The sequence below is a fragment of the Marmota marmota genome, unplaced genomic scaffold (assembly GCF_001458135.2).
Source record: "Marmota marmota marmota unplaced genomic scaffold, marMar, whole genome shotgun sequence".
Lineage (NCBI taxonomy): Eukaryota > Metazoa > Chordata > Mammalia > Rodentia > Sciuridae > Marmota > Marmota marmota.
In genome coordinates this window covers 1,545,665-1,569,261 of record NW_026000026.1, presented here as the reverse complement: position 1 = coordinate 1,569,261, position 23,597 = coordinate 1,545,665, and the positions used below count along the sequence as shown (strand labels likewise).

The 23,597-nt window shown below is 62.8% G+C and overlaps 1 protein-coding gene across 2 annotated transcripts; it reads right to left on the bottom strand.

Moving 5' to 3' along the window:
* Nucleotides 1–1,464: 1,464 nt before the first annotated feature.
* Nucleotides 1,465–20,410, bottom strand: Rbbp8nl (RBBP8 N-terminal like). 2 transcript variants are annotated; one of them, XM_015497081.2, is made up of 14 exons: nt 16,733–20,410; nt 10,435–10,569; nt 9,369–9,411; nt 8,750–8,845; nt 8,397–8,509; nt 7,896–7,968; nt 7,562–7,710; nt 7,356–7,438; nt 6,969–7,135; nt 5,727–6,420; nt 5,342–5,468; nt 4,891–4,961; nt 4,713–4,797; nt 1,465–3,240 (listed from the first exon to the last, which is right to left on the bottom strand). In XM_015497081.2, the coding sequence occupies exons 2-14, from the start codon at nt 10,493–10,495 to the stop codon at nt 3,110–3,112; spliced, it is 1,893 nt and encodes a 630-aa protein (XP_015352567.1). In that variant the 5' UTR covers nt 10,496–10,569; nt 16,733–20,410; the 3' UTR covers nt 1,465–3,109. The 2 variants fall into 2 exon arrangements, with proteins under 2 accessions (XP_015352567.1, XP_048666654.1); XM_048810697.1 differs by lacking the exon at nt 16,733–20,410 and adding an exon at nt 16,642–16,722.
* Between the last annotated feature and the right edge of the window lie 3,187 nt (nt 20,411–23,597).

The following is a 23,597-nucleotide window of genomic DNA, read 5'->3' as shown; positions in this document are numbered from 1 at the left end:
AGGGGCCGCGCGTTGGGCGGCCTGAGGTGCTCCGGGTTCGAGACCTTGCCTCGCCGGCCGGGACCCCTGGCAGGGCCGGCGTGCGGCTCGGTTTTCAGAAAGCGCGCATCGTAGGTTCAGATCCGGGGCGTGGACCACACCCGGGTGCACTTCCCCTTCTAGGTTGTGTGCTTCCTCTAGGGTCTCCAGCCCCGAAAGCGCTCCAGGGAGGGCCAGTGGTGCCACCTGGCTTCCTCGCTGACTGAAGATGAGACGGAGGGTCTGTAGGCAGCAGACACCTGTCCAGGTGGCCAGGTCCGACAGTGCAGGGCAAAGCGGCCGTGAGCCAAGGCTGTGCCCTGGCCTCCATTTCCCTCCCGCCCCTGGACCCGACTTCCCGCGGGTTTGCCTCTTGGGTCGGGAGGCTAGCCCACATCATCTGTGTCAGGGCCTGGCTGTTCAGGGGACTGCCACCTCCCTGCCCTGTCCAGCTTATCTCCACAGTAGGACGAGCCTGGCTCAGAGAGGGGACACAGGTGCAGGAAGTCCAGCAAATGTTCTTTGTGTAGTCACTCAGCACCTGTCACCTGTCTCAGGCCCCTGTGCCAGGTGTGTGGGGTGGGTGGGGTCGCAGAGGCAGCCTGGGTGAGGTGGAGAGCGGGTGAAGACTGCATCCTCACCCAGTTCTGCTGTCCAGGCCCCATCCCTGCCATCACCCGGGCGCTCTCCCTGGGTCTACCCTCACTTGCCAGGGCAGGCAGGCTCCCTGTGTCCAGTCCTCTTTCCATCTCCCCCTGCCCTTCCAATCTGGCCTTCCAGGACTCTGCCAGGCCAGGGAGGGAAGGTGAGCAGCTCTGCTATCTGAAAGAATGTGGGGTTGGTCCCAGGGGCTGTTGGGGATATGCATCCGCTTGATTGGGACGTTTCTGAAACAGGGCTGCATGTGGAGAGTTGCAGTGTTGGGGAGTGCAGCAGCCACTATGGGCTTCAGCCTCCGGCTCCACCAGTGGTCACTGGTCCAGCCACCAGAGCAGCTCACCTCCCTGAGTTTTATGTCTCTGTAAAATGGGGGGATGCCAACCCTATACCTGGGGCTCCTCTGGGAGAAGGGAGCTGATACGTGGAGTGCAGAGCCTGGGGTGAGGCTCACAGCGGCTCTCAACCCTTGCTGCTCTCACGAGGACACCCTGGGGAGGGTCAGTAGGCTCGGGGTGGGGAGAAGGAGGTGTGGGCCACCCTCAGGGTGCTCTGGGCTCCTCCTTGTGCTGGTCTGCCAGGTGGTGAGGAGCTGGCTCGCGGCTCTTCTGCGTCTGGCTGATGCTGTGCTGAGCCTGCAGGTGCTGGAGGCACACAGAGGCAGGAGCGGGGCTCCCTCCCTGGCCTGGTGTGCTCCCCATCCAGTGGTAGTCAGAGAGTACAGGTGGTGGCCAGAGGCTGAAGCTGGCCAGCAGAGTGGTTGGAGGACACAGCTTGCGCTTTATTCCATTTTGGATTAAGAACTGGAAGACTTCTGCCCTCTCCCTCCCTCTCCCTCTCTCTCTCACACGTGCGCGCACACACACACCTGGACTTCCCTTCTGGGTCTCAGTCCCTCTGGCCTCTCAGGTCAGTAAGCAGACAGGCCACAGTCAGCAAGGTGTGAAGCCTGTTAGTGCGGCCCAAGCCTTACCTCCTTGGTCATTACCCGTGTCCCACCATCCCTATAGGCATGAGTTTCAGACTCCCAGCTATGGGCATCCATAACACCCTTGATGCTGTGGCCACTCCTGCCTCATCCTGGCCAGAGTGGGCCCTCCTTACTCAGTTAGGGTCAGAGTTTTCTTATCAGGCATTATGTGTAGGGCTGTGTCTGGAGGTCACTGAGGGCATGGTAGGGAGTATCCTGGCTGCAGATCAGCCCTCAGGTGATTTGTAGTTGTTCCCTCTGCCTGACTCCCCCTGAGTGTCCACCTCAACATCGCTCCATATCCCCCACCTGTTTTTCCTGCTTGACTTTTGGTCTGCTTTCCTAGAGTTCTGATTTTAGTAAACTTTCCACAACACATTAGCCCTGTGTCTGCTCATCACACTCCTGCTCATCCTTCAAAACCCAAATCTGGGTTTCAGATGCCATCTTCCTTGGCCTTCGTAGGGATGGCTTCTCCCTCATCTCTCCCCACACTGAGCCCTGACCCTGTGCCTTGGTCCAGTTGCCCAACTGAGGCTCCCTGAAGTCCAGCTGAGATCTTGGGGCCTCTGTCTCTGCCCCTCTTTCTGTGCGGGGGAGCTGTGCATAGATGCCTGGGAGTTGCTTAAAACGCTCTCAGGTCCTGGTTTGGTGGATCTGGAGCAGGGCCCAGGAGTCTGTGTCTCAGGCTCCCCTGGAGGAGCCAGAGGCAGAGGCAAAAGCAGGAAAACCGTCCTGGGTGCTGCTCTGTGGGTGTACTGGCAGCAGGAGTGGGGCCAGGGGCTCAGAGTGTGCCAGCGAGGAAGGGGCTCTGCCCAGATGGGTGCCCTGCTGTTGTTTCCAGCCCTTCCCAGAGGGCACCTGGTCCCTTCAACGGCGAGAGGGCTGGCTCAGTTCGGCTCGTCCATCCCAGTGCAGTCCAGCCTCTCTTGGGTCACCTGCCTAGGTGGGTGAGGCTGGATGGCCCACCTCCTTCGCATGTTTATTCTCTAGGCTCTGGGACCCTGTCCGGGAGGGCTCTACCAGACATGGGCTTCCCTCTGTCCACGTTGCTGGACTCCACTAGGAGGCGCCTGAGACCAAGCCCGGAGCTCACACCTGGTGGGAAGGGCTGGGAGAGGTCCGCAGGCAGGGTCTCCAGGGCCTGGAGTGGTTTATGGCATCTGGAGGTGAAGGTGCTGCCCAAAAGAGCAGGGGTGGGGCTGGGCTGGGGCCCCAGCAGCCCCTGCCCCCGCCTCTCTGTTCTGCTGCCCAGAGAGAGCAGGTGCCCAGCTGAACATGTGGGGCAGGTGGCAGGGCTTGCAGAGATGGGAGAACAGCAGGGTGGGACACCAGCCAGAGGCCGTGTCTCCATCTTGATGGCCCACTTGCCAGGCCATCTGCTGGTTGGTGGGGTGGCCTGTCTAGGCTGGTCAGGTGGAGAGTCGCTTCTGGGCAAGTGTGGTACCCCTTGGCCTGGCCTGGCTAGGTCTCCTCCAGGCCACTGTTGCTGTGTGAGGGACTGCAGCTCTTGGTGTCCCTTGGGCTCCTGGGACCATCAGCTGTGGTCAGGGACTCCCTGGGCTTCCTTCTCCCTCGGGATGGCTTCTTGGAGGCTGTAGGAGGTAGACCAAGTCAGCAGAGGTGTAGCAGTGCCTTAGATGGCTTGTGTGTCCTCCCCCAAGGTGACAGTGACTCTCACTAGGGGTATTGAGTGCGGCCTCTGTGAAGCCAGCTGGTCCCCCTGTTCTGAACAGCCTTGGACTTCCAGACCTGGAAGTTCTGGTAGGAGGGGCTATGACCTTGAGCCTCCCTTGCTGTCCTGTGGAGGACATGCTGGATAACCAGGAGCACATGGGTGAGGCTCTCTGTGTCCTGAGATGCTGGCCAAGTCCCTCTATGGGTCACCCCTTGTGCTGGGGCTGAGGCCAGAGGAGGGACTGGGCATGGCTCTGATGCAGGACACACTCGAGAGACCTGGCCCTGTGCACCAGCCCTGTGACCTCGGGCAACTAGCCTGTCTTCTCTGAGCTTCAGCTTCCCTACCGTGAAAGCCGTGTGACCCAGAAGCAGTACCCACTCCCTGCCTTTCCCATGGACACAGGATGTGAGTGTTCTGTCCTGGTTGGGCTGTTGGTGCCCTGCCCTGCAGAGTGGGTGCCACACATGTGGAACGCATGGCACCTGGCAGCTGTCATGGGAGCTGTGGACTGAGCCCCCTGCCCACCATCTCTCCCTTGGCCCGGCTGGGAGGGCAAGGGAGCTGGAGAGTGGGAGGTGACACCCTGGGACCTTGGCAGTTGGCACCTCAGCTGGGGCAGTTTTCACCCGTACACAGCAACAGAGCAGGAAGGCCTGGAAATAAGGCAGGTGTGCTGGCCTCGGCTCGAGCAAACACCGGCCCGGTCGACCTCCGGGCAACAATGGCACATTGTGGTGGCCGCAGCCCAGCCTGCCGAGTCGCAGGCACTGCTTGGACAAACCTCAGGCTGCATAGTATCAGCTCAGTTGCTCGGACGCTCTGCATGTGCTCAGATCAGGAAGTGGGAGGCCACCCTGGTACTCTGGACCCAGGGCTGAGGCCCCCCTGGCCTTCCCGGGAGGAGCGGCCCACAGGCCCCACCCTGGGCAAATAGTGGGCAGCCCCCGACTCTCCAGCGGGCGCCAACACCCGTGCCCAGCGGGATGTGTCTGTCACTGCTGCCTGTTCCAAGGTGGACAAGTGTGTCCAGGGACACCTGGATTCCTGGGGGCTGCCTGGGGGCCAGGATGCCCATTCTTCTGGTGGTGAGGCTCTCCCCAGCTCTCTGCTCAGGCCTTCCACCTGTGTCCCACTGAGACCCCACAGAGCTCTAGTGCCAGCCGCCTCGCAGGTGAGGAAACAGACTTGGATGCACAGTGAGGAGGCGGTGTTGTCCGGCTCACCCAGGTCGGCCCTGGGTCCCTCCTCTTAGGGGCCTGTGCCTAGAGGCCCGGGACTCGTTTCTGGCTCGTAGGGATGCCACCTCTGAGCTCCAGGAGGAGCAACAGGGGAGATGACCCAGATGCAGTACACCCCGTGCCCTTCCTCCTGCCCCTGGCGTGGTACCTTGGCCCTCCAGGTCCGAGGCCCGCTTCCTCTTCTGCTGCAGACCCTGCAGGCACTGCCCAGCACTGGCCTTGGAGCTCAGGCCCTGGGTGGAAGGGGACACTCAGCAAGGGACACCCCACTCCAGCCTGGCAGTGCTGCTGCCGGGGCCCGCCCAGGCGTGTGACCAGGGACCCACCTCATTGTCTGAGGTGTCTGGCTCGTCCCGTTCGTCTGATTCTGGCCTCTGTGTGGTGGCCTTGCTGGGCTCTGAAGGACATAGGGTGCCAGTCAGCCAGGCTGGTGGCTCTGGGCGCCGCCTCAGCCTGTCTGACGAGGACAGGAAGAGAGCCCTGCAATGAGCACTGGAGGGGCCAGGCTACCTGCCCCAGGCACCTCCTGGTCAGAGACAGCTGGAGGTCTGCCTGCGCCAGGACCTGCCTGCGGTGGTGCCCTCCCAGCTCGGCCTCTGCTGGCTTGGGGTTTGAACACTCTTCCTGCTGACCGGCTGACGTGCCTGCCCAGGCTCAGCTCCTGTCTGGCTGCCCTAGACGGGTGCTGCCCGTGAGGCCCATGCGCTGACACTGAGCCTTCCCGCATGGGGGCATCTTGTCCCCCTGGACTTTCACGTTCCTGGGCGCTCACTGTACCTGGGGCTTCGTCGGTATCAGGCCTCTGTGGGTGGGGTTCTGGCTGTGTCCTTCCTGTGGCCTCACCTCCTGTCCTGCCAGGAGAGGGCAGGCTGGGGTGGGGCCCTGGGGGAGGGTGTGCAGGGTCCTGGGGAGGCAGGTAAATGGCTTCAGTGTTTGGGGGCTTCCCTGGCCGCACTCAGCCCTGGACACAGCCCGCGGGACACCTGGGCTGTGGCTGGAGGCCAGCCCTTCTTTTTTCAGAATTAGAGAGGCAGCCAGGCTGCTCCTGGGCACTGCCTTGGCATGTGGTGGAAAGAGGGCAGCCTAAGCAGTGTGGGTGCTTCAGCAGGGAACGTGGGGACAAGGACAGGGGCTGAGCCTTGGCCAGAGTTGGGCCCCTTACCATGGGAGTAGGGGACTCTTTGGGCTCTGGTGCTCTGGTCTCCTTGGTGTCATTGCTGAGTGCCTGGGGGCTGAAAATCAGGGGTCCAGACAGGGTGGGTGGCTCTGGACTGGGAGTGTGGGCAACTGCAGGGCTGAATGGCCCAGGTTGACCAGTAGACTTGGGGGCATCTCGGTCCCGACCCCGGTCCGAGAGGTCCAGGGGCTTGTCTGGGGCAGAGTCCTGAGTGGCTGTGACCTCCTTGCTCTGAGGGCTGACTGGGCCTGTGGGCTCCACTTGCCACCCGCCAGGCAGGTCTGCTGGGGCCAGAGCTGCTCCGGGCACCTCACTCTCAGGGATCTCAGAGTCCAAGCCAACTGGCGGGGAAGGAGGTGTCTCCTCTGATGTGGCCGGGCCCCGCAGCCTGGCGCTGGCCGCCCGCTGTGCCCGCAGCTGCTGAGCCAGGAGTAGGTGCAGTGCGCCCTCCAGCCTTGGGTCCTGCATGCCCACCAGAGTGCCAGGCAGGCCCAGCAGGCTCACAGGCTCTTCCCAGGCCTCTGCCTCCCTGGCTTTCAGGCCCTGGGGCTGGGGGCTGCTATGGGGGGTCCGCAGGGGCAGGGGCAAGTGGCGGTTCAGAAGGCAGAGGCGGTCAGCCTGAAGGGAGCGCTGCAGGGACTCGCGGGTCAAGGCAGAGGACTGGGAGGCCCGCTGGAAGCTGTGGGGGGAGAGGCCCAGTGACTACGACCGTCGGTCAGCAGTGACTGGCCGAGTGAGCCCCAACAGGGCCCCCTGTCAGAAAACGGAGGAGGCTTGGTGAGTAAACTGAGGCCCAGGGGTGAGGTAGGTTGCCCGGGGCAACAGGCACTGACCAGGCCCCAGCCCTGTCTCTGGAGGCTGAGCCATGGAGAGGGTGTGGACCTGGCCAGAGGCGGCTGGGGCCTGCACCCTGAGGCTCCCCTCTGTCCTGGCAGGAGTCTACCAGCGCCCTTGCCTGGAGGGCCCTGGCGCTCCTCTCCGCCCTCCAGGACGCTGCTCACTCTTTGATAGTGCGAGCCCTTCTGCAGTGCTGCCCACCTCCAGCTCCTGTGCCCCCTGGAGAGGTACCTCATGGCAGCTTTGCTCCAGGATGGATGCCCAGAGGAGCCGGAGAAGGACAGGGCTCTTGGAGGGATAATGAGGGCACTTCCTGGGCTGCTGCTCACTGCATAGGGTAGGTCCAGAATTTGGGAAAGGGAGCCATTCCTGGTGCTGGGGATGCCTCACCTGTCAGGAGGGAGGCTATGCCTGTACGTTGGACTGGGTGGGTTGCTCCCGGCGGACAGCAGTGGGGGTGTTCCGTTGGCAGCGCCGCGCTCGGCTGGGCAGGTCTGGGACCCAGGGCGCACCACAGCAACCGTTGCGTGCAGCTGGTTGGCGATGCGCTGGGGGCTCTGCATAGGGAGGAGGCGTCCATCGGGCCACATCACTGGGGCCCTGGCCTTGCCCTGTGTGAGTTTGGATCCTGCCCCACCTCGCCTCCTCCCACACCCAGTGAAGCCCAGGGCCCTGCTGGCACTAGGGACGGGCATGCTTGGTGTGAGGCTGACACCCGGTTCCTGGTGCAGAGCAGACCTGTGGCTACCAGCCTCCTGCTGGGGCTGACCCACTTACCATGTCTGGGGCCCGCAGCTCAGACAGGTTGGCCCCAGGGGAGATTCTGGCTACTGGAGATGTCCTGTAGCCCACCAACTTTTCTGTGGGAGGAGAAGCAGTGGCTCAGAGCTCGGGAGATGCCCAGGGGATGGTGGCTCAGCCCTGGGCTGAGGGCTGCCCCGTCCGTGGTGCCCACCTCCCAGCTCTCCCCAGCCCCACAGCACCTTCTCCCCGTGGACCCAGCTGGTCCTCAGCCTCCTCATGGCCTCCAGGAGGCTTCTCAGTGACAGCCTTCCAGCCACTCGGGGAGGGGAACAGCAGGGGTGACTGGGGGTCCGAGGTGTCCTCCTTGGCACGGGGCATGGGCCTGTCTCTGAAGCAGAGGCAGAGACAGAGTGGTGAGGTGGGCAGAGCCCAGAGAGGGCAAGAAGCACCAGGGCTCCCTGCTGGTGCCAGTCACTTCAGGGGACACCCAGGTGACCCTGGAAGTGCAGCCCTCCCCTCAGGGTCTGATGTGTGGGGAGCTGGGGCCTGGGCCTGGCACCCTCTCCCACTCACTGCAGGCCCCGAAGCCGCTTCACCTCCTCCTTCAGCATCTTGTTCTCCTCCTTCAGCCCGCTCACCTCCTTGGCTGCAAGAGGCAGTGATTAGCAAGCAGCTGGGGGGCAGTCAAGGGCAGCCCCCTTCTGTGTCTTGCTTCCAGTCAGTCCCCCACTTGGCCCCGGACCCGCCAAACAGCAGGTGCACAGAAGCGTGCCGCAGGGGCAGATGGTGTGATGGTACTGAGGGAGCCGTGCCAGGCTTGGGGTTTGGAAAAGGGACAAGATGGCCCTCCGCCTGTGTCTGGGGCTCCCTCCAAGAGAAGGGGGCTGCCCGTCAGTAGGACCGGTGGAACCTTCTGGGTCACCAGGAGAAGGCTGAGGCCCTGGGAGGCCCCTCAGCTCAGAGTGGGGTGCTCGCCTCTGTTCACCTGCCGGCTGGCTGCCTTTCCCCTTTCCCCACCACCCGTGTCCGTGGCCTGGCAGAGGGGACTTGGGCCCTGCGGGGCAGCAGGCTCACTGAGGACACAGATGCGCTGCAAGCTCTGTAGGTGCGAGCTCTCGAATTCCAGCTGCTTCTTCCTAGCCAGCTCCTGGGTGACCACGCAGCGGTCGCACAGGCCAGCCCGCAGCCTGTGGGTGGGGACAAGAGGCCGCACTGAGAGGGGACTAGGCCTCTTGCTGCCCACCTCCTGGACCAGCCCCTGCCTCGTCAACTCCCAGGCCTGTTTCCACCCGTGGGCTATGTCCCATGTCCAGTTGAGTCTAGGAAGGAATCTTGCCGTTCACGTAAGGCTCCGAGAAGCCCTGTGGTGGGGCACCTGGCCTGTGGGCGATCAGGCCCCCACCCAGTGCCCCGCGGGCCCCGCCCACCTGTTCTCCAGCACCCGCAGGTTCTCCTTCAGCGCCTTCTGCTGCTCCCTGAGCTGGTGGTTCTTGGTGAAAAGCTCCTCCACCCGCTGTGCATCCCTGCAGAACAGCGGCGGGTGGGCTGCTGCTCTGCTCAGGCCTGGTGTGGCCCTAGAGAGGGTCCTGCTCCCGGCCTCTCTGCAGGGGCCTGCCCTTCAAGTGGGCCCTGCAAGGCGAGGTCTAGCCCTGCTGTCATGTCCCCTGCCAACCTCTGGCTGGTCCACCTGCTACCTGCTCAGCTATGGCCCATGTAGACCAAAGCCCAGTTAGAGACGGCCATGGAGAGCCAGGCCTGTGTGCCAGCCTGTGTGCCACCTGCGAGAAAAGGCTGTGGCCTTGAGATGAGTGCTATCTGAGATCCCCGGGGCCCTGAGGAGAGAGCCTTGCCCAGCTGCCTCAGGGTCCGTCCCTGGTCCAGTCCTGGCTCCACCACCTACGTGCCCTGTGACCTTGGTCAAGTGGCTTCCCCACCCCCATGCTGAGCCTGTTTCCCTTCCACTGAGGAGGGTGGCAGTGCTGGCGCCCTGGGCTCGGGTCCTGCAGCAGGTGGCCGCCTTACCCTCTGCCCAGCGGGCTGACTCACCGGCAGCGCTCCGCATTCAGCTCCAGAAGCTTGCTCTGCAGTCCTGGCCGGGCAGGCAGAGATGGGAGCAGGTCAGGCGCAGCCCTGCTGCCCCCTTGCAGAGGAAGGGTCTGGGCAGAGTGTGGAGTTGGCGCTTCCTGTCCTGATTGTCAGGCGGGCCCTCTCCTGAACCCTGCCCCCCTGCCTGGAGCAGCTCTTGGAGCAGTGCCCTGTCTGCACCCACTGCTGGGACACGGGGGCTGCCTGAGGCCTGTTCTGGGCCCAGCTTCTCCTCTGCCCCTGGGGACTATGGCTCTGGTGTCCATCTGGAGATTAGAGGGACCCCAGTGCTGGAAGTGGCTGACTACCTGGCAGAGGCAGAGAGGCCAAGAGGGGCTATTTTTTTGGGGGGGGCTGTTAATGTGAAATTAGCAGGCTTTTGGGGAAGACCAAACCTCCTCACTACATCTCTGTGATCCAGTGTGGGTCCAGCCAGCCTGGGGCTGGGGATGGCCTGGGGGTCTTGCCTAGGCAGCCCCACTTCTCTCAGGTGCTCAGAAAGCAACCAGCCCCTTTGGCCTATGGTGGCTGTGAGCGCTTTATGAGAGGGAGTCTCAGGGAAGTGGCTGACCTGGAACTGTGGTGGGGTGGGCAGAGGGGCTGCAGCCTGACCGGCGGAGGGATTGGATGGAAGCATGGGGTATGGGGCATGCCCTGGAGTGAAAGAGCTTCAGCTCAGTGTCCTGAGCAGGTCCTGGAGCCATATGCTCTGTCCCTGGAAGTGGAGGACCCTCTGGGAGAACATGGCAGGGACACACACACAAGACTGGGCGCAGCAGGAGGCGTGAGGTGTTGGTTGTGACCCCTGATTGTGTGCCTCTCCTGGGGCCACATTCTGAGGACACCCTGTGTGACTCTGGCCCAGGTTGCTTTGCAGCTAAGACTCCAATTCTTGGGCCAGAGAGACGGGATCCCCAGATTTGTTCACAATTGGAGGTGGTGCCTGGGAACTCCCTGGACTACACTGCCCCCCAGGACCATTTGCCCAGATGAGGGCAGTGGGGCCCGTCCGTGCCCAAACACTTACCCAGGACCTCCTTCTCATGAACGTCCTTCAGCCTGTTCAGCGACTCTGTGAAGCTCTCCATGGCTCCCAAGCCCTGGTCACTGTGTGCCGGGCATGTGGGGGTGACCGTGGCTGTTAGCGCCCTCTGTCTCCAGTCTGCAGAGGAGGGGGTGGGGAGAGGGGCTGCTGGAGGAAGGGCCTGTGTGTTGCACAGCCAGTGTCTTTACACCTGCAGCACCTACGGGGTGCCAGGGGACCCTGACCCCACGTCAGGTGAAGAGTGTGCAGCTGGAGGCCAGAGGGCTCTCACCCTAGGGGCACCAGTCCCCCTGAGCGGCCCTGTACTCCCAACAGTGTCCAGTCACCAGGCCTGGCATGGTCTCTATTCGTAAGCCCTGCCTAGAGCAGAGAGGCCACACTAACCAGCTGGGCCAGCCCACCCTGTCCTGCTGTCCACCAGGCCCCTAACGCTTTTTCTCACCCCCAATGCCACAGCCTGACAGGGCAGGCAGCCTACATGCAGATGCACACATGACAAGTGACAGACATCTGTAGACACACACGACACACACGGATATGCTGTGTACATGTACAGATGGATGTGCACACGCACAGTCATATAGATACACACGTGCATGCGCACACATGTCAACATGCAGACACACATGACTGTACGTGTAATATGGGCTCACAGTGCCCATGCACACAGACACAGCAGCCCTCATGCTGAGAGCCCTCTGCAGAGGGGCCTCTGACCACTGGCTCCCTCCCTGCTGTCTGCCTCCCTCCTTCACAGGTCCCAGGAGAGCTTAGTCTGGCCGTGGGCCCTCTGGTCCTACAGCTTGAGGCCAGGTCAAGGGATGTGGGGTTCTCACTGGCTGGGCCCACAGTCCTGGGGTCTCAGCACACTTATCCTCAGGCCCTTCTGGACTTTCCAAGTCCCCAGAGGCCTGAATAGCTCACTGGTGGCAGGAGGAGTGAGCTTAGGGGCTTGGCCACCACCCCTGCCCAGAGATTTCTCCCAGGCCTGGGAGGCTGGGTCACAGGTTGGGGGGCTGGGCCAGGCCTGGCCTGCAGTGTCCTTGGGAGCTTAGTATGCTGGGTGATTGCTGCACACAGAGCCCTTCTGGGGACTGCTGGGGGCCTGTCCTGAGGCTGCCACCGCTGAGCGGCTGCAGAGACCTCTGTGCAGGGTGGGTCTGGTCACAGTCCTTGGTGGGGCCCTGTGCTGTGTGGGTTGGGGGTGTCTCAGGTCCCAGCACTTCTCCTGAGTGGTGCCTTGGCCCCTGGTTTGACACAACCCCCTGTAGCTGGGGCGGAGCCAGGCGGCCACCATGGGGCTGGGGCTGCTTGTGGCCAATTGTTTGGAGAAGGGGACCAGGCCTTGAGCATTGGCTCCCTCTCCAAGCCTCACCAGGAGCAGCATAGGGCCTGTCCTAGACACTGAGCCGAGCCCTGCCTCCAAACCGGGGAGGCGTCGCCTCCTGGTCTTTGGTCCCCTCCTGGAACTGGGGTCTCCTGGCTTGTCAGCCCTGGAGTCTCCCTGGTCTGTCTGCAGTAACCGTGGGCTTTGCCTTCTGTATAGACCCAGAGTCTCACCACCTTGCCATCTCTGCCATGGCCGCTCATGCCCAGGCCTCCCCTGGTGCAGAGGCCTTTGGCCTCCCTGGCTCCCTGCTGCCCATCTGCAGGACACAAGGTCCCTTTGCCATGGGGCTACAGGACATTCCATGTCTGCAAATCTCCATTCTTTGCTCAACCTGCAGGTGGGCCTGTGATACCTGCTGTGCCAAGGCCTCGCCATGGCAAGTGAGCCGCAGAGGACAGAGGACAGTCTTGCCTGCACCTCAAAGACTTCCTGAAGACACCTTCACACTTGTTCAAAGCAGCAAGGAGCGCGAGAGCCTGGGGTGGCTCTGTGTTTGGAGGGTGAGTCCTCTGGGAATGGGGAATGGGAACCAGAGCTCGCCTGATAAGGGATGTCCTTGTAGGTTGAAGTGACACACAGGACGCTGGGGTCCAGGGGCCAAGCAGAGACAGGGGCTCAGGTCACATGGTCACCCAGCAGCATTCCCAGAGTGCCATGCATGCTGTTACCCTCCCACAACCATCTCTCTCCAGTGGGGAAACTGAGGCTCAAAGAGGTCACCTTCCTGCCGTGTTCATACGGGGCAGTGGGAGCTAGCCTTGAACTTGCTCGGGGCTGCATGTCCCACTCATTCACACGGCATCAGCCTGGGACATTTCCCAGGGAGCTGTGAGCCTCGCTGTGCAGACCTAACCTCGATGAGGGTCCTGGGAGGTGAGAGGGGGCTGAGGTCTCTGGCTTAGGCCGCTGGGAGGCCAGGCTCAGCAGGCAGGAGGGCAGAGCTGCAGCACCTGAAATTCCACCCCGACTCGCCCGGCTCACCCAGCCCTGCTCTTTGCTGGCCTCCAGTGCCTGCCTGTGGGCTGGGCTGACGCCCACAAGGGAGCCACCCCAGGGAGCCTGTGGTGCCCATGGGTCCACGTGAGACGGGAACTGTCCCCAGTGAAATCATGGTGCACAGAGGCGGGCATGGCAGGCCTGGGCCTCTCCTCCAGGGCTCTCCTCTGTGCTCTGAAGGCCAGCAGGCTCTGCCCGGCTGTTCTTAGAGACCCGGAGGGTGGCAGATGCTCTCCTGCACACTGGGTGGGGCAGTGGGCACAGGGGCCTGCAGACAGGACAGAGCAGTGTCCTGCTGGGAGCCTCTTCTTCCTGGGGACCTGTGGCCATACTGGGCTTGGGCAAGAGCCTCTGGGTGATAGTGCCATGGGAATGGTTGCCTTCCCTGGTGGTGGGTGGCAGAGCCAGCCTCCTGGGCTTTTGTCACCTTCAGTGTGGCCTGGTCCCCAGCCTTCACTCTCCTGAAGTGTTGGGGGTGGGCAGGGTGGGCCCCCACCCGGGGTGAAGTCTGTCAGCTTTGGTGCTTTGGGGCAGTAGTGGGCGGCATGAGTGGCATGAACTCAGGCTGTGAACACACGGGCCACACCTAGCAGCCTGTGCCAGGGTCAGCCAGGAGGCCCCCCAGGAGGCCTGGCCTGTGTTCTGGGCTTGCTGAGGGTGGCCGGGAGTGCAGGGAACTCTGAAGCGGGGTGGGGTCTGCCCAGGTGCCAAGGACTGGGGCGGGAGCTTCAGGAGGTGAGCGCCTGCAGGCCCAGGGTTGGTCGCTGCCTCTGAACCTGGGGGACTGTGCACTGGGGAGGGTGAGGGGAAGCTTTGGGGGGCTGTGCAGGGCAGGATGGATGGGGTGGGTGGAGATCTGGGTTCTGTGCCTGAGGGCCCCCAGGCAGGCCCAGAATCCTCTGTCCCTCTCACTCCGATCCCCAGCTGGAAGGTGTTGCAGGACCTGGGCCTCCCTGGAGGAGCAGATGAGGGTCAGGGATGACGGGCAGCTCTGACCTACCTGCTGAGGGAGGCTGGGCCGGGGGGGCAGGTGCAAAGGGGGTCCTGCCGCCAGCTCCTCAGACCCTGCCAGGCCTTGCTCTCGGCCCCCCTGGGGGGTTTCACTAGTCAAAGCTGACAACAGGCGAGGCTGGACCTCAGCTGGTGGGGGACTGCGCCTGTCCCTGGTGCTGTGAGGGGATCTGGTGCCATCTCCTTAAAGCCCTAGCAGTGTGCTCGTCCTACCAGCACTGAGCAGAGCTCGTCAGACAACGGAACCGCTCCCCATATGGGGCCCAGGACGGCCCTCCACCGTGAGCCTCAATGCTGGGGAACCACCGTCCTACGTCCCCGTCAGGGAGGGCACACACTGCAGGCCTGCCTGTCTCCCAGGACCCCACTGTGGCTCAGGGACCACCTGTCCCTCAGGTCCCCCACCTGACCCTGAGGGTCCCTGGAGTGGCTGATCAGGGGAGGTTGGGCCAAAGTCTCAGTGCCCCAGAGGAGAGGGCAACCACCCCCAGCCTGGCATCTGTCTGGACAGAGAGCTGAAGGCAGGGGGGTTGGTTGTGTCTCCCATGTGGCCTTGCACTGTGCCTCTCTGAGCCTCTGTCTCCTTATCTGGATTGAGGATTGGCCCCACTCATATCAGGCTGTGGGGCTCTCACCAGCATCCTGTGCTCAGGTAGTGCAGAGCCTGGGCAGGGTGTGCAGAATGCCTGGCAGAGGGACCCGTTCCGACGGTGCCTCCCTCACAGAAAGACCCCGGGGCTGCTGGTGCAGCCTACAAAAGCCTCTCCTCAAGTGACCAGTTCAAGTCCCATGCCCCAAAAGACCCTCAGGAGGGCCAACCCTTCCCAAGCCCAGGCAGGGCCTGGGTTCCACAATGACTCCACATAGCTGCTCACTGGGGACAAGGCCACATCTCTTGGTGGCCACTCCCAGGGGAGGTGTCATCTATCCCTCACACCAATAAGGTCGCCATATTCCCAACAGAACAGGCACCCTCTGGGCTGATGGCAAAGCCCACGGAGGTGCCTACTGGTGTCCTGCCCCTGGCTAGTGTCCAGCCTGAGTCCTGCCTTCAAGGCAGATGGGTCCTAGGATCCTCAGGCTGCCAAAGGGAGCATGGAGGCCTGTCCCTCAAGGGGTCTGACCCAGAAGAGCTGCCGGGCACCGTGGCCACGCACGTCTGCCTAGGTGGGTGCCTTCCCTGGCCTTCGTCCATCTAGCAGTCCCCTGGGAGGAGAGCTGGGACCCTGACTCTGCTCCCTTCTGAGGAGGGGCCATCTGACTGTCCACCTGTCTACAAAAATAGTGATGATGGCCAGCGGCATGGCTGCCACCGCCTGCCTCTCGCACACACCGGGGTTGTCTTCTGGCTCTGGGGAGTTTCCTGAGGAGGCTGAGCTCCGAGCTGTGGCCTGGCCGTCACCTGCATCTCGACATGTCTGTCCACGTGACTCCCCCGCCCCCACTCGCCTCCTGTCTGCTGCCACCCCGGGGGCCAGGCACACCATCAGAGCACACTAAATGTCTGCAGCACGAGAGCTTATGGAGCACCTACTGTGGGCTCAAGCCCAGCACACGCATGTGGTCAGAGCCCGCGTGGCTGAGGAGGTGCTGACTGTGCCGCTGCACAGATTCGAACACTGAGGCGCAGAGAGCTGAGTGGCAGTGGCAGGATTTGAACCTGGGCCTGGCTGGCCCCACATTTCCTCCAGCCTCTGTGGGTGGGGGCTGTGCAGTGCAGGGCAGAGCCCGCCATGGTGACCTTGGCCAAGTCATTTGCCTGGGCTGCTGGGGGCTGGGGGGGATGTGCCACCTTGGGCTGTCAAAGCTCCTGGCTTCCAGCCAGAGCGAGGAGCTGCCTGATCCGACACATGCTGGGAGTGACAGGAGCTGCACAGTCCCCTGGGCAGTGGCCACAGAAGCCCCTATTATCATGGATGAAGAAGCTGAGGCTAAGAGATGTCACCTGTCTACTGTCACCAGCAAACCAAGCACATCTAGGACACAAGTAGGGCCTCCTAGTCACTCGGGGTCTGCTTCAGGGTGGGCCATATCCAGAGGGCCCCTGTCACATGCTTCTGACACCCTGTCGACCCACACAGACCCCCAATAGGGAGGTGCACACCCGGGACTCCCCGGCCCCTCGCACAGACAGGCCCACCTGGGCACAGGCGCTGTGCACAGCCCCAGGCATCCCGCCTGCTGTGCACACACGCCCCGCGCAGGCTGCATGTGAGTGTGCACCTGTGCACACGCTGCCTCCTGTGCCTGGGTGCCCACGTGCCTCCGCACACCTGCAGAGGAGCCGCTGCCGCAGCTCAGGTAACAGTGGCCCTGCAACCTGACTCCTCGGAGATGGGCTGGCCTGGCCTCCCAGGCCTGGGGCAGGGGCCTAGTGCACTGCCTCCCCAGACACTGGACCCAGTGGCCAGGCTCCCCACCTAGCTCCCCACTGTCCCGTGGGCAGCGGCGTCTGGGCACTCCCCTCACTCATCCTGCCTGACAAGGAGTGTGTGGCCGCCAGGCCATTCCTGTGCCCTTGAGCCCCTCAGTGGACCACCGAAACTTCCTGGGGCCAGGCCTTGCCTCTGCACCACCCCGCTGCCCAGGAAGCCCACAGTGCCCTCCTCACATGGTCCCTGGGACCAGGCACCCAGGACCAGTGGCTGAGTCCCCCATGCACAGTGGAGAGGGCGGCCCGCCCGCCCACCACCTGCCTTTGGCGCAGAGTCTGCCCGCCCGTGGCGGGCACCCCGTGGTCCCCACCCAGCCCACTCCTCAAGCTGCCCTGCCTGGTGAAACCGGGTACTCACGGCCCCTTGCCCTGCCCGACCTCCGGGGGCCTCTGTGCCGGCCTGAGTGCTCCCACCCAGGAAGACAGCAGTGAGCACTGAGTGAACTTACACAGGCAACAAGAAGGAATTTTGGCCAAACCCGCTTGACAGGTTCCCCATTCCCCCAGCCGGGAGCAGAAAGGAGGCCGGGACGGCCTGAAGCTGCCCAGCGGGTTCTGCCATCTCAGGGAAGTGGCAGAACCGGCCGGGCCGGCAGTACATAGAGATGGGATTGTTCCTCACAATCATCGGCAGGAGCAGCCAGTGGCCCTGGACAGAAGGGTGGCCCTGAGGGCAGCGCAGAGCATGGGGGCACTTGGGGCAGGAGGGAGAGATCCTGCTCCGGAGGGAGGGGTCCAGAGCGGCCCCTCGTGCTGTTCACAGCCCAGCTGACCTGGGGCTGACCTTGGCAGGAGAACGGCCCTGTCTGGCCTCATCTCCTTGTCTTTCCAGGACCTGACCCTGCCAGAGTTCAATGGACAGAAGTCCAGAGACTGGTCCTGGAAGTGACCCTGTGCCCTTCCTGGGAGAGCTGGCTTCTGCTGGGGCCTTTGGTCTGTCCTGTTTGTCCAGGGCCTGTGTGTGGCCCAGATGGGTGGCATCTCCAGGCCCCAGGGCAGGCTGGGCATCTCTTCCCATGGGACCACAGAGGGAGTCAGAGAGCGCCCCAAAGCACCCAGTTTGGGTGGCCTCTGCAGAGATCTCAGCTCAGGGGGGGATGTCCAGACCCATTCAGCAGGCAAAGTCGGAGGACAGAGGACAGGAGGGCTTCCTGCTCTCCACTGGGTGCTGATGGCTGGCCTTGGCTTGGGCTGAGGACTGGATATCACTGGTCCCACGATGGCCCCTTGGCGGGTGCAGGCGTGGTCAGCTCATGCAGCTTGTGGGTGCCTGTCTGCTCCTCTTGGGCAGGCCCTGTGCGAGGGGTCTGAGCTGTCACCAATGTGTTGGCACGTGTCCTGTGGGGCAGTGGCGTGGCCAGCATGGCACAGTCTGAGGTGGGGCTGTGGCATGTGTATGCATGTGTTCACGCCATGCTGTGCACACGTGTGTGCTGTGCTCTCTGCTTGCTGTTGTCTCAAGAGTCTCTCCAGCCACGGGTTGGAATCCGAACTCTGCGACTAAGGTATTGGGGGGTTGGGGGACGATGAGGTCATGAGACCAGGAGTGGATCCCTCCTGAATGGGATCATTGCCCTTACGAAGGCCTGGCCATGGGAGGGTTTGGGGACGCAGTGAGAGGTCCCCATGAAGCAGGACACCTCCCTTACCCGGCTGGGAATCAGCCTGGGACTCGCAGCCCCTGGGCCTGTGGGAAGCAGGTTCCTCTCACCAGCCCCGACTAGGCTGCCTTCGCTGCGCAAGCGTGCACCTGCATGTGGTCAGCAGCCTGTGAGTTCACACGCATGTTCACATGGGCGTTGCGTGTCTGGGCATGATCCCGTGTGCAGGCATAACATGTGCATGGTGGGGGGGAATTACATGGGTGTGCACAGGGAGGTCCTGGTGGAGAGGAAGGGGCGTGCCCTTCCCAGCAGCTGTGTGGACCCTCAGTCTGGTCTGGGTCAGGGCTGGGGCTTGCACACCAGTACTCTGCCCAGCTCCCCTGGCCCTAGGCCAGCCAGGTTTGAATCCTGACTCCATCCTTGAGAACTGGGCCACCTGGGCCAGTCACCTCACCTCTCTGAGCTAGGGCCTTATTTGCCAAGTGGGCTTCCCAGGCGGCTCAGCAGGAGCCCTGGGGTGGTAAGCAAAGTCCTGGCCAGGGCCTGCCCCGGGGCTTGCTCAGCAGTGGGTACTTCCTGCTTGAGACTGGCACACATGGGGCAGGGCCTCTTTCTGGATGATGGTAGAAGCTGAACAAATTTTCTCAAAGGTGATCACGCCTGCCGCAATCTTCATGGATGTCCCCAGCGGCTGGATTTATGGTCACCCTCAACTGGACAGGTCAGTGGGTAAACATACAGGGCCCAGTCCTGTCATGAAAACCCCCGTGATCCCAAGGCAGAGCCTGTGACGTGGGTGGCTGCCAAACCCCGTGCCGGGTGGGTGCAGGTGCAGGCGGCCACACAGCTGGGTGACAGGAGCCCAGGAGGACTGCCCAGCCCTGGAGCTTTCTCGCTGGCCTGCCGTGGGAGTGCCCATCCCACCATCACTGCGCGGAAGAAGGACACCTGTGTGATGCGCATCAGGCTCGAGCAGGCTTTGGCCGGGCTGTTTCGCTGCGGGGTCCCTTGCGCTGCCCAGGCTGGCCTGGACTTCCCGGCTCCTCCTCCTCCTGCTGGCCTCCTGAGCTGGGACCGCAGGTCCAGCGGCCACGCCCAGCTAATGAGGTCGACTTAAAGATTTCCATAAAATGAGGTATTTTCAGCAGAGTCAGGGTCCAGCACAACTGGGGGAGCACAGAGCCCTCGCTCATTCACTCTCGCTGCCGTGTGGCGGGCCGGCGGGGCCTGGGGGTCCAGTCTGGAGAGCAGGCAAGGCCTTGGCCTCCCGGAGCTCACCCATGTGTGCACACGCCCTGTGCACACCGTGCCCCAGCCAGCTGGGCGTGGTGGGCACTGGATTGCCCCTGGGGCAGAGTCCTGGACATGGGGATCAGATGGGGTCAGGCCTGAGGCTATGGAAGAGGGAACGTCACCCTGGCTGGTTCAGCCCTTGTCCCTCCGTAGAGCAGAGCTCACCCTGTCTTCAGGAACACCCTCACCTAGCCCTGGTGCCCTGGCAGCCGCTGAGTTCTGACCAGCTCTTCCTCTGTCTGGGGGTTGGCTGGCCACGCAGCCTAGCCTTGGACTTTCTACCATCCCTGCTCTGGCCTCAGGCCCTGGCAGGAGGGGTCTCTCAGTGGAAGGGCACGCCCCTTGTCTCCTGCTCAGGAGCCCCCTTGCCCCTGGATCAGGGCAGTGTGAGGGAGGGACCATACTCTCTGCAGAGTGCCTACTGTGTGCAGACCTGGGGATGTGGGGCAGGGGAGTCTCTCTGGTGAGTGTCCACTATGTGCAGGCCTGGGGACGTGGGGCAGGGGCACCCTCTGATAAGTGCCCACTGTGTGCAGGCTTGGGAATGTGGGGCAGGGGCACCCTCTGCTGAGTGCCCACTGTATGCAGGCTTGGGAATGTGGGGCAGGGGCACCCTGTGCTGAGTGCCCACTGTGTTCAGGCCTGGGGACATGGGGCAGGGGCACCCTCTGCTGAGGGCATGCTTGAGACCCCTCCTCTCTGGAAGCCTGTGAGGAAGGGAGCAGATCACCTTGGCCCCGTGACCTGGTGCCAGCCTGAAGATGGATGTTGGCCTGTGACGGTCTGAGGGTCCACCTTAGGTGGAGTGAGAACAGGTGACATTCAGTTGAGACACCCAGAGAGAGGTGGCAGCATGCAGAGGCCAGGAGGGCCGGGGGTCCGAGGCCAGAGAGGGGCAGGCAGGGAGGGAGGTGTGACGGGCCTTCGCGAGCCACCTCTCCCACGGGGCTGGGTGTGGGGGTCCTAAGCTCAGCCGGCTCCTATCCACCCTGTGACCCTGGCTCAGGCCTTTCCCAGGCATCTGACCAGCTGTCAAGGAGTGGCCTGCGGCTCTGCTCAGGCAGGCTGATCATCTCGGCCAGTGTTCAAGTCCAAGGGTGACCCAGCACACTGCCCACACTCCAGCAGAGCTGTGCAACCCCATGATGTCTGCGGGTGATCCCTCCATGTGCCACTCTGGAAGGGAAGCGGGAGCCACAGGTGGCCAGGGGCTGGAGGCCTGGCTGTCCACCCAGGCCGTGCTTCCTCCAGTGAGTACCAGGCAAACGGCCTCTGGCACCTGTGCTCAGAATCTCAGGCAGAGGTACGGGCCCCAGGGAGGGGAGGGCAGGGTGGCAGGGCCCTCTGTCCTCCCTGCTGTTTGCCCATCTGCCATGTTTTGGTTCATGTAAGCTTCCAAGAACCTGTTCTGGACCACCCCAGGGTCTGTTCTGGGTTCTGGGTGCTGGGTGGTGGGACACAGCTGGCACCTTGTCTCCTGCTCAGGAGAGACTGGCCATCAGCATGCTGGGGGCTTGCTGTGGGCCTCAGTCCACTGTCTGTGACCTCCTTGCAAGGGTGAGGCCCTCACAAGTCACATGCTGGCGTCCCTCAGTGGCTCACCCCTTGGGCAGATGTTGCCTCATCCAGCTGAGCCGTGAGCTGGGCAGGGTGCACACCAGGTGCCAGCGTCCTGGCTTGAGGTCACCATACCACAGGCCCTCAGCAACTGCCCTGCAAACTGTGGCCAGGCTTCAGAGTTTGGGGGCTGCTCCCCAGCCCCCGCCTACAGCTGCCGAGTGGGCCTGGAGCGGCCATGACCCAAGTTCCAGAGGCCCAGCCGGGCTCCTGCAGTCCAGGTGGTAGCTCTGGTGGCCTGAGGGGCTGGAGTTTCAGGCTGGACCCGGAGGTTTCCCCATGGCCCCCAGCCCTGCTTCCTGGGCCAGCTGGGGGCAAAATGCTGGCCCTGTGGTGAGGCGCCCGGCTTCATCCCGGAGCAGGGAGGGTCGGGAGATAAGGCTTCAAAGGCCTCCGCTGGTAAAAGCACCTTTACGAGCCACCCGCCGCCAGATGTTTGTGTTACTGGGCTGACAGATAAGGGTGGGTGGGTGGCCCTACCAGGCCAGCCAGCCCTGCCGCTCTGGCCCCCAGATAAATGGGTCACCTATTAATACGGCCCTGCACAGGGGGCGGCGGGCTGCTGTGAGGTGGGCCCTGTCCATCCTCCCTGCGCTCCCACCTCCCTGGTGACCTGGGGGAGGGGCTTCCCCATGGCATTTGGCTGTGTGCCCAGGGAGGGACGGGTGGTGCTGGGGGGCGGGCTGCTGGGAGGGCAGAGCCCCCACACCCCTCTGCATGGCCTCCGACCAGGCACCCTGATTTTAAATCACTGATAACGGGAGAACCCCAAGAATGACCCACCTGACAAAGCAGCAGGACATCTCAAGGCCAAAGTCTCCTTTGACTGCGTGCTGTCACCTCCCTGGGTGATCTGCTTGGGATGAGCCTGCTTCCTGGCCGAGCTGTCCTTGTGAACTGGCTGCCTCTGCTCTAACCCACCTCGGCGTGCACGGACCAGGGCCCCCTGCTCTTATTCCAGAACATTCTCCTGGACCTAGCAGCAGTCACCACCTCCCCTGACAGCCCTGCCCCACCTGTGCCTCTGTCTCATCGAGGCCCCAAGCCCCTCCGTGCCTGGCCTCCTCTGAGCTCCGTGTTCCTGAGGTCCCTCCGTGGCCCAGACCAGGGCTTTGCTACTTGCAGCTGAGTGGGGGTCCTGGGCGGGGCGTCCATGTTGTCTGCTGCTGAGCCACACGTGGGTGTAAGGCCAGGCTCCTGCGCACAGTGCTGCTGTGGGAATCGGGTCCGAGCTTTGGCAGGAGGCTCATTTCCAGTCGCCCTGGGTGTAGATGTGGCTTTCCCAGGACTTGAGACCCTTCGGGGGACCCAGCTGTGCGCTGGGGGCTCGAGCAGTCTTCAGTGTGCCTTGCGCACGCCTGGGACGTCTGCAGTTTTCTTACAGTTGCATGCGGATGGACAGCCGTCTCAACAAATTCAACTAAATAAAAGTTTAAGTGTGTGCCATTTTTCTTTTCTTTTTAGTTGTAGTTGGATACAATATCTTTATTTATTTATTTATTTTTACGTGGTGCTGAGGATCGATCGAACCCAAGGCCTCGCACATGGAATACTACTCAGCCAGGAATAGGATGGATCTCAAATACATCCTCTGGCCCAGGAGAAGCCAGACACAAAAGACACAAAAGAGGCGAGTGCTCTACGCTGAGCACAACCCCAGCCCTGTGCTACTTTTCTTGATAACTGGGTTTTCTCTTTCTTGGGGGTGCTGGGCATTGCCTCTCCTGTGCTCGGCAGAGGCCCCTGAGCCCTGGCAACTGAGTCCCGGGCCTGGGGAGGCCCTCCAGTCGCACTAACCCCCGTCCTCCCTTGCTGTTTCCAGAGAGCTGCTGGCCAGGCTGACCTCCTTCTCCCCCACAGCCCAGCCCTTGCCTCAGGGTGTGCAGAGTGGGGCTCTGGAGAGTGGGCAGCCGGAGGCTGGGGCGAGCTGCGCCTGCTCGGCCAGCCCTGCCTTGGCGTCCTTTGTGGGAGGCAGCGGGGAACTCTCCGTGATGACCCCGTGGGGGCCGGCTGTCTGGGTGGGGGCTCCTGGAGCAGGCTGGCAGGAGGCCGTCCCCACCTGGAGCAGGTGGGGGTCCTGACCTTCCTTGCCCGACTCTGGGGAGGACACTGCACCCAGGCTGGAAGCACCGTGGCCGACTCCAGGCTCTGGGCGTCTGCATGGAGTGGCCTCAGCTTCCTAGAGCTGTGGCGTTCACGAGCGTGTAACGGGGACCATCAATCGCGGTCGGTCAGCATAGCTTCAGCGGTGATTCTGAGGAGGCCGGAGGGGGACGAGGAGGTGTTGGTGACAGGAGCGATCCCAAGACTGCGCCGGGCTGTCTTCTGGCCCGTCACAGATGATAAAGCTGCGTCGTCCCGCCCCGCACACGGAGACAGTTGGACCCAGATGTCGTAACCGCCGCCGCGTGGCCAGGAGTCCAGTGTCAGACACTTGCGGTCCATGCGCTACGGATCCCGCTCACATCATAAAGATACATTAATGGTCTGCGTCTCTTTAAGAAATGCTAATCCTGTCGTTTTATGAGAAACAGAGTTGGAGATATTAAAAGTCAGGATTTTATAGCCCCTAAAAGTTAGATGATGAGGACGTGGGAGGGAGTCCCAGACCTCTGTGGCTCGGGCTCAGTGTCCTGCGGTCGTGGCCAGCTGCCTCTGCAGCCTCTCTGTGAACCTTGGGCTCAGAGGACACTTCCTCCCAGGTGGGGCCTGGAGAGCCGAGGGGCAGGACAGTGTGGGGTGGCCCTTGGGGTCGGAGAGGACTCATGGGATGGGACTGGGGCCCCAGAAGCCCTGCCCT

Coding starts and splice junctions, on each gene's coding strand:
- Rbbp8nl (XM_015497081.2), bottom strand. CDS start 10,495: ATGGAGAGCTTCACAGAGTCGCTGAACAGGCTGAAGGACGTTCATGAG. Junction 8,510..8,749: donor CTGCGGGTGCTGGAGAACAG/GTGGGCGGGGCC, acceptor CCCCACCCACAG/GCTGCGGGCTGGCCTGTGCG. Junction 4,962..5,341: donor TGATACCGACGAAGCCCCAG/GTACAGTGAGCG, acceptor TATGTCCTTCAG/AGCCCAGCAAGGCCACCACA.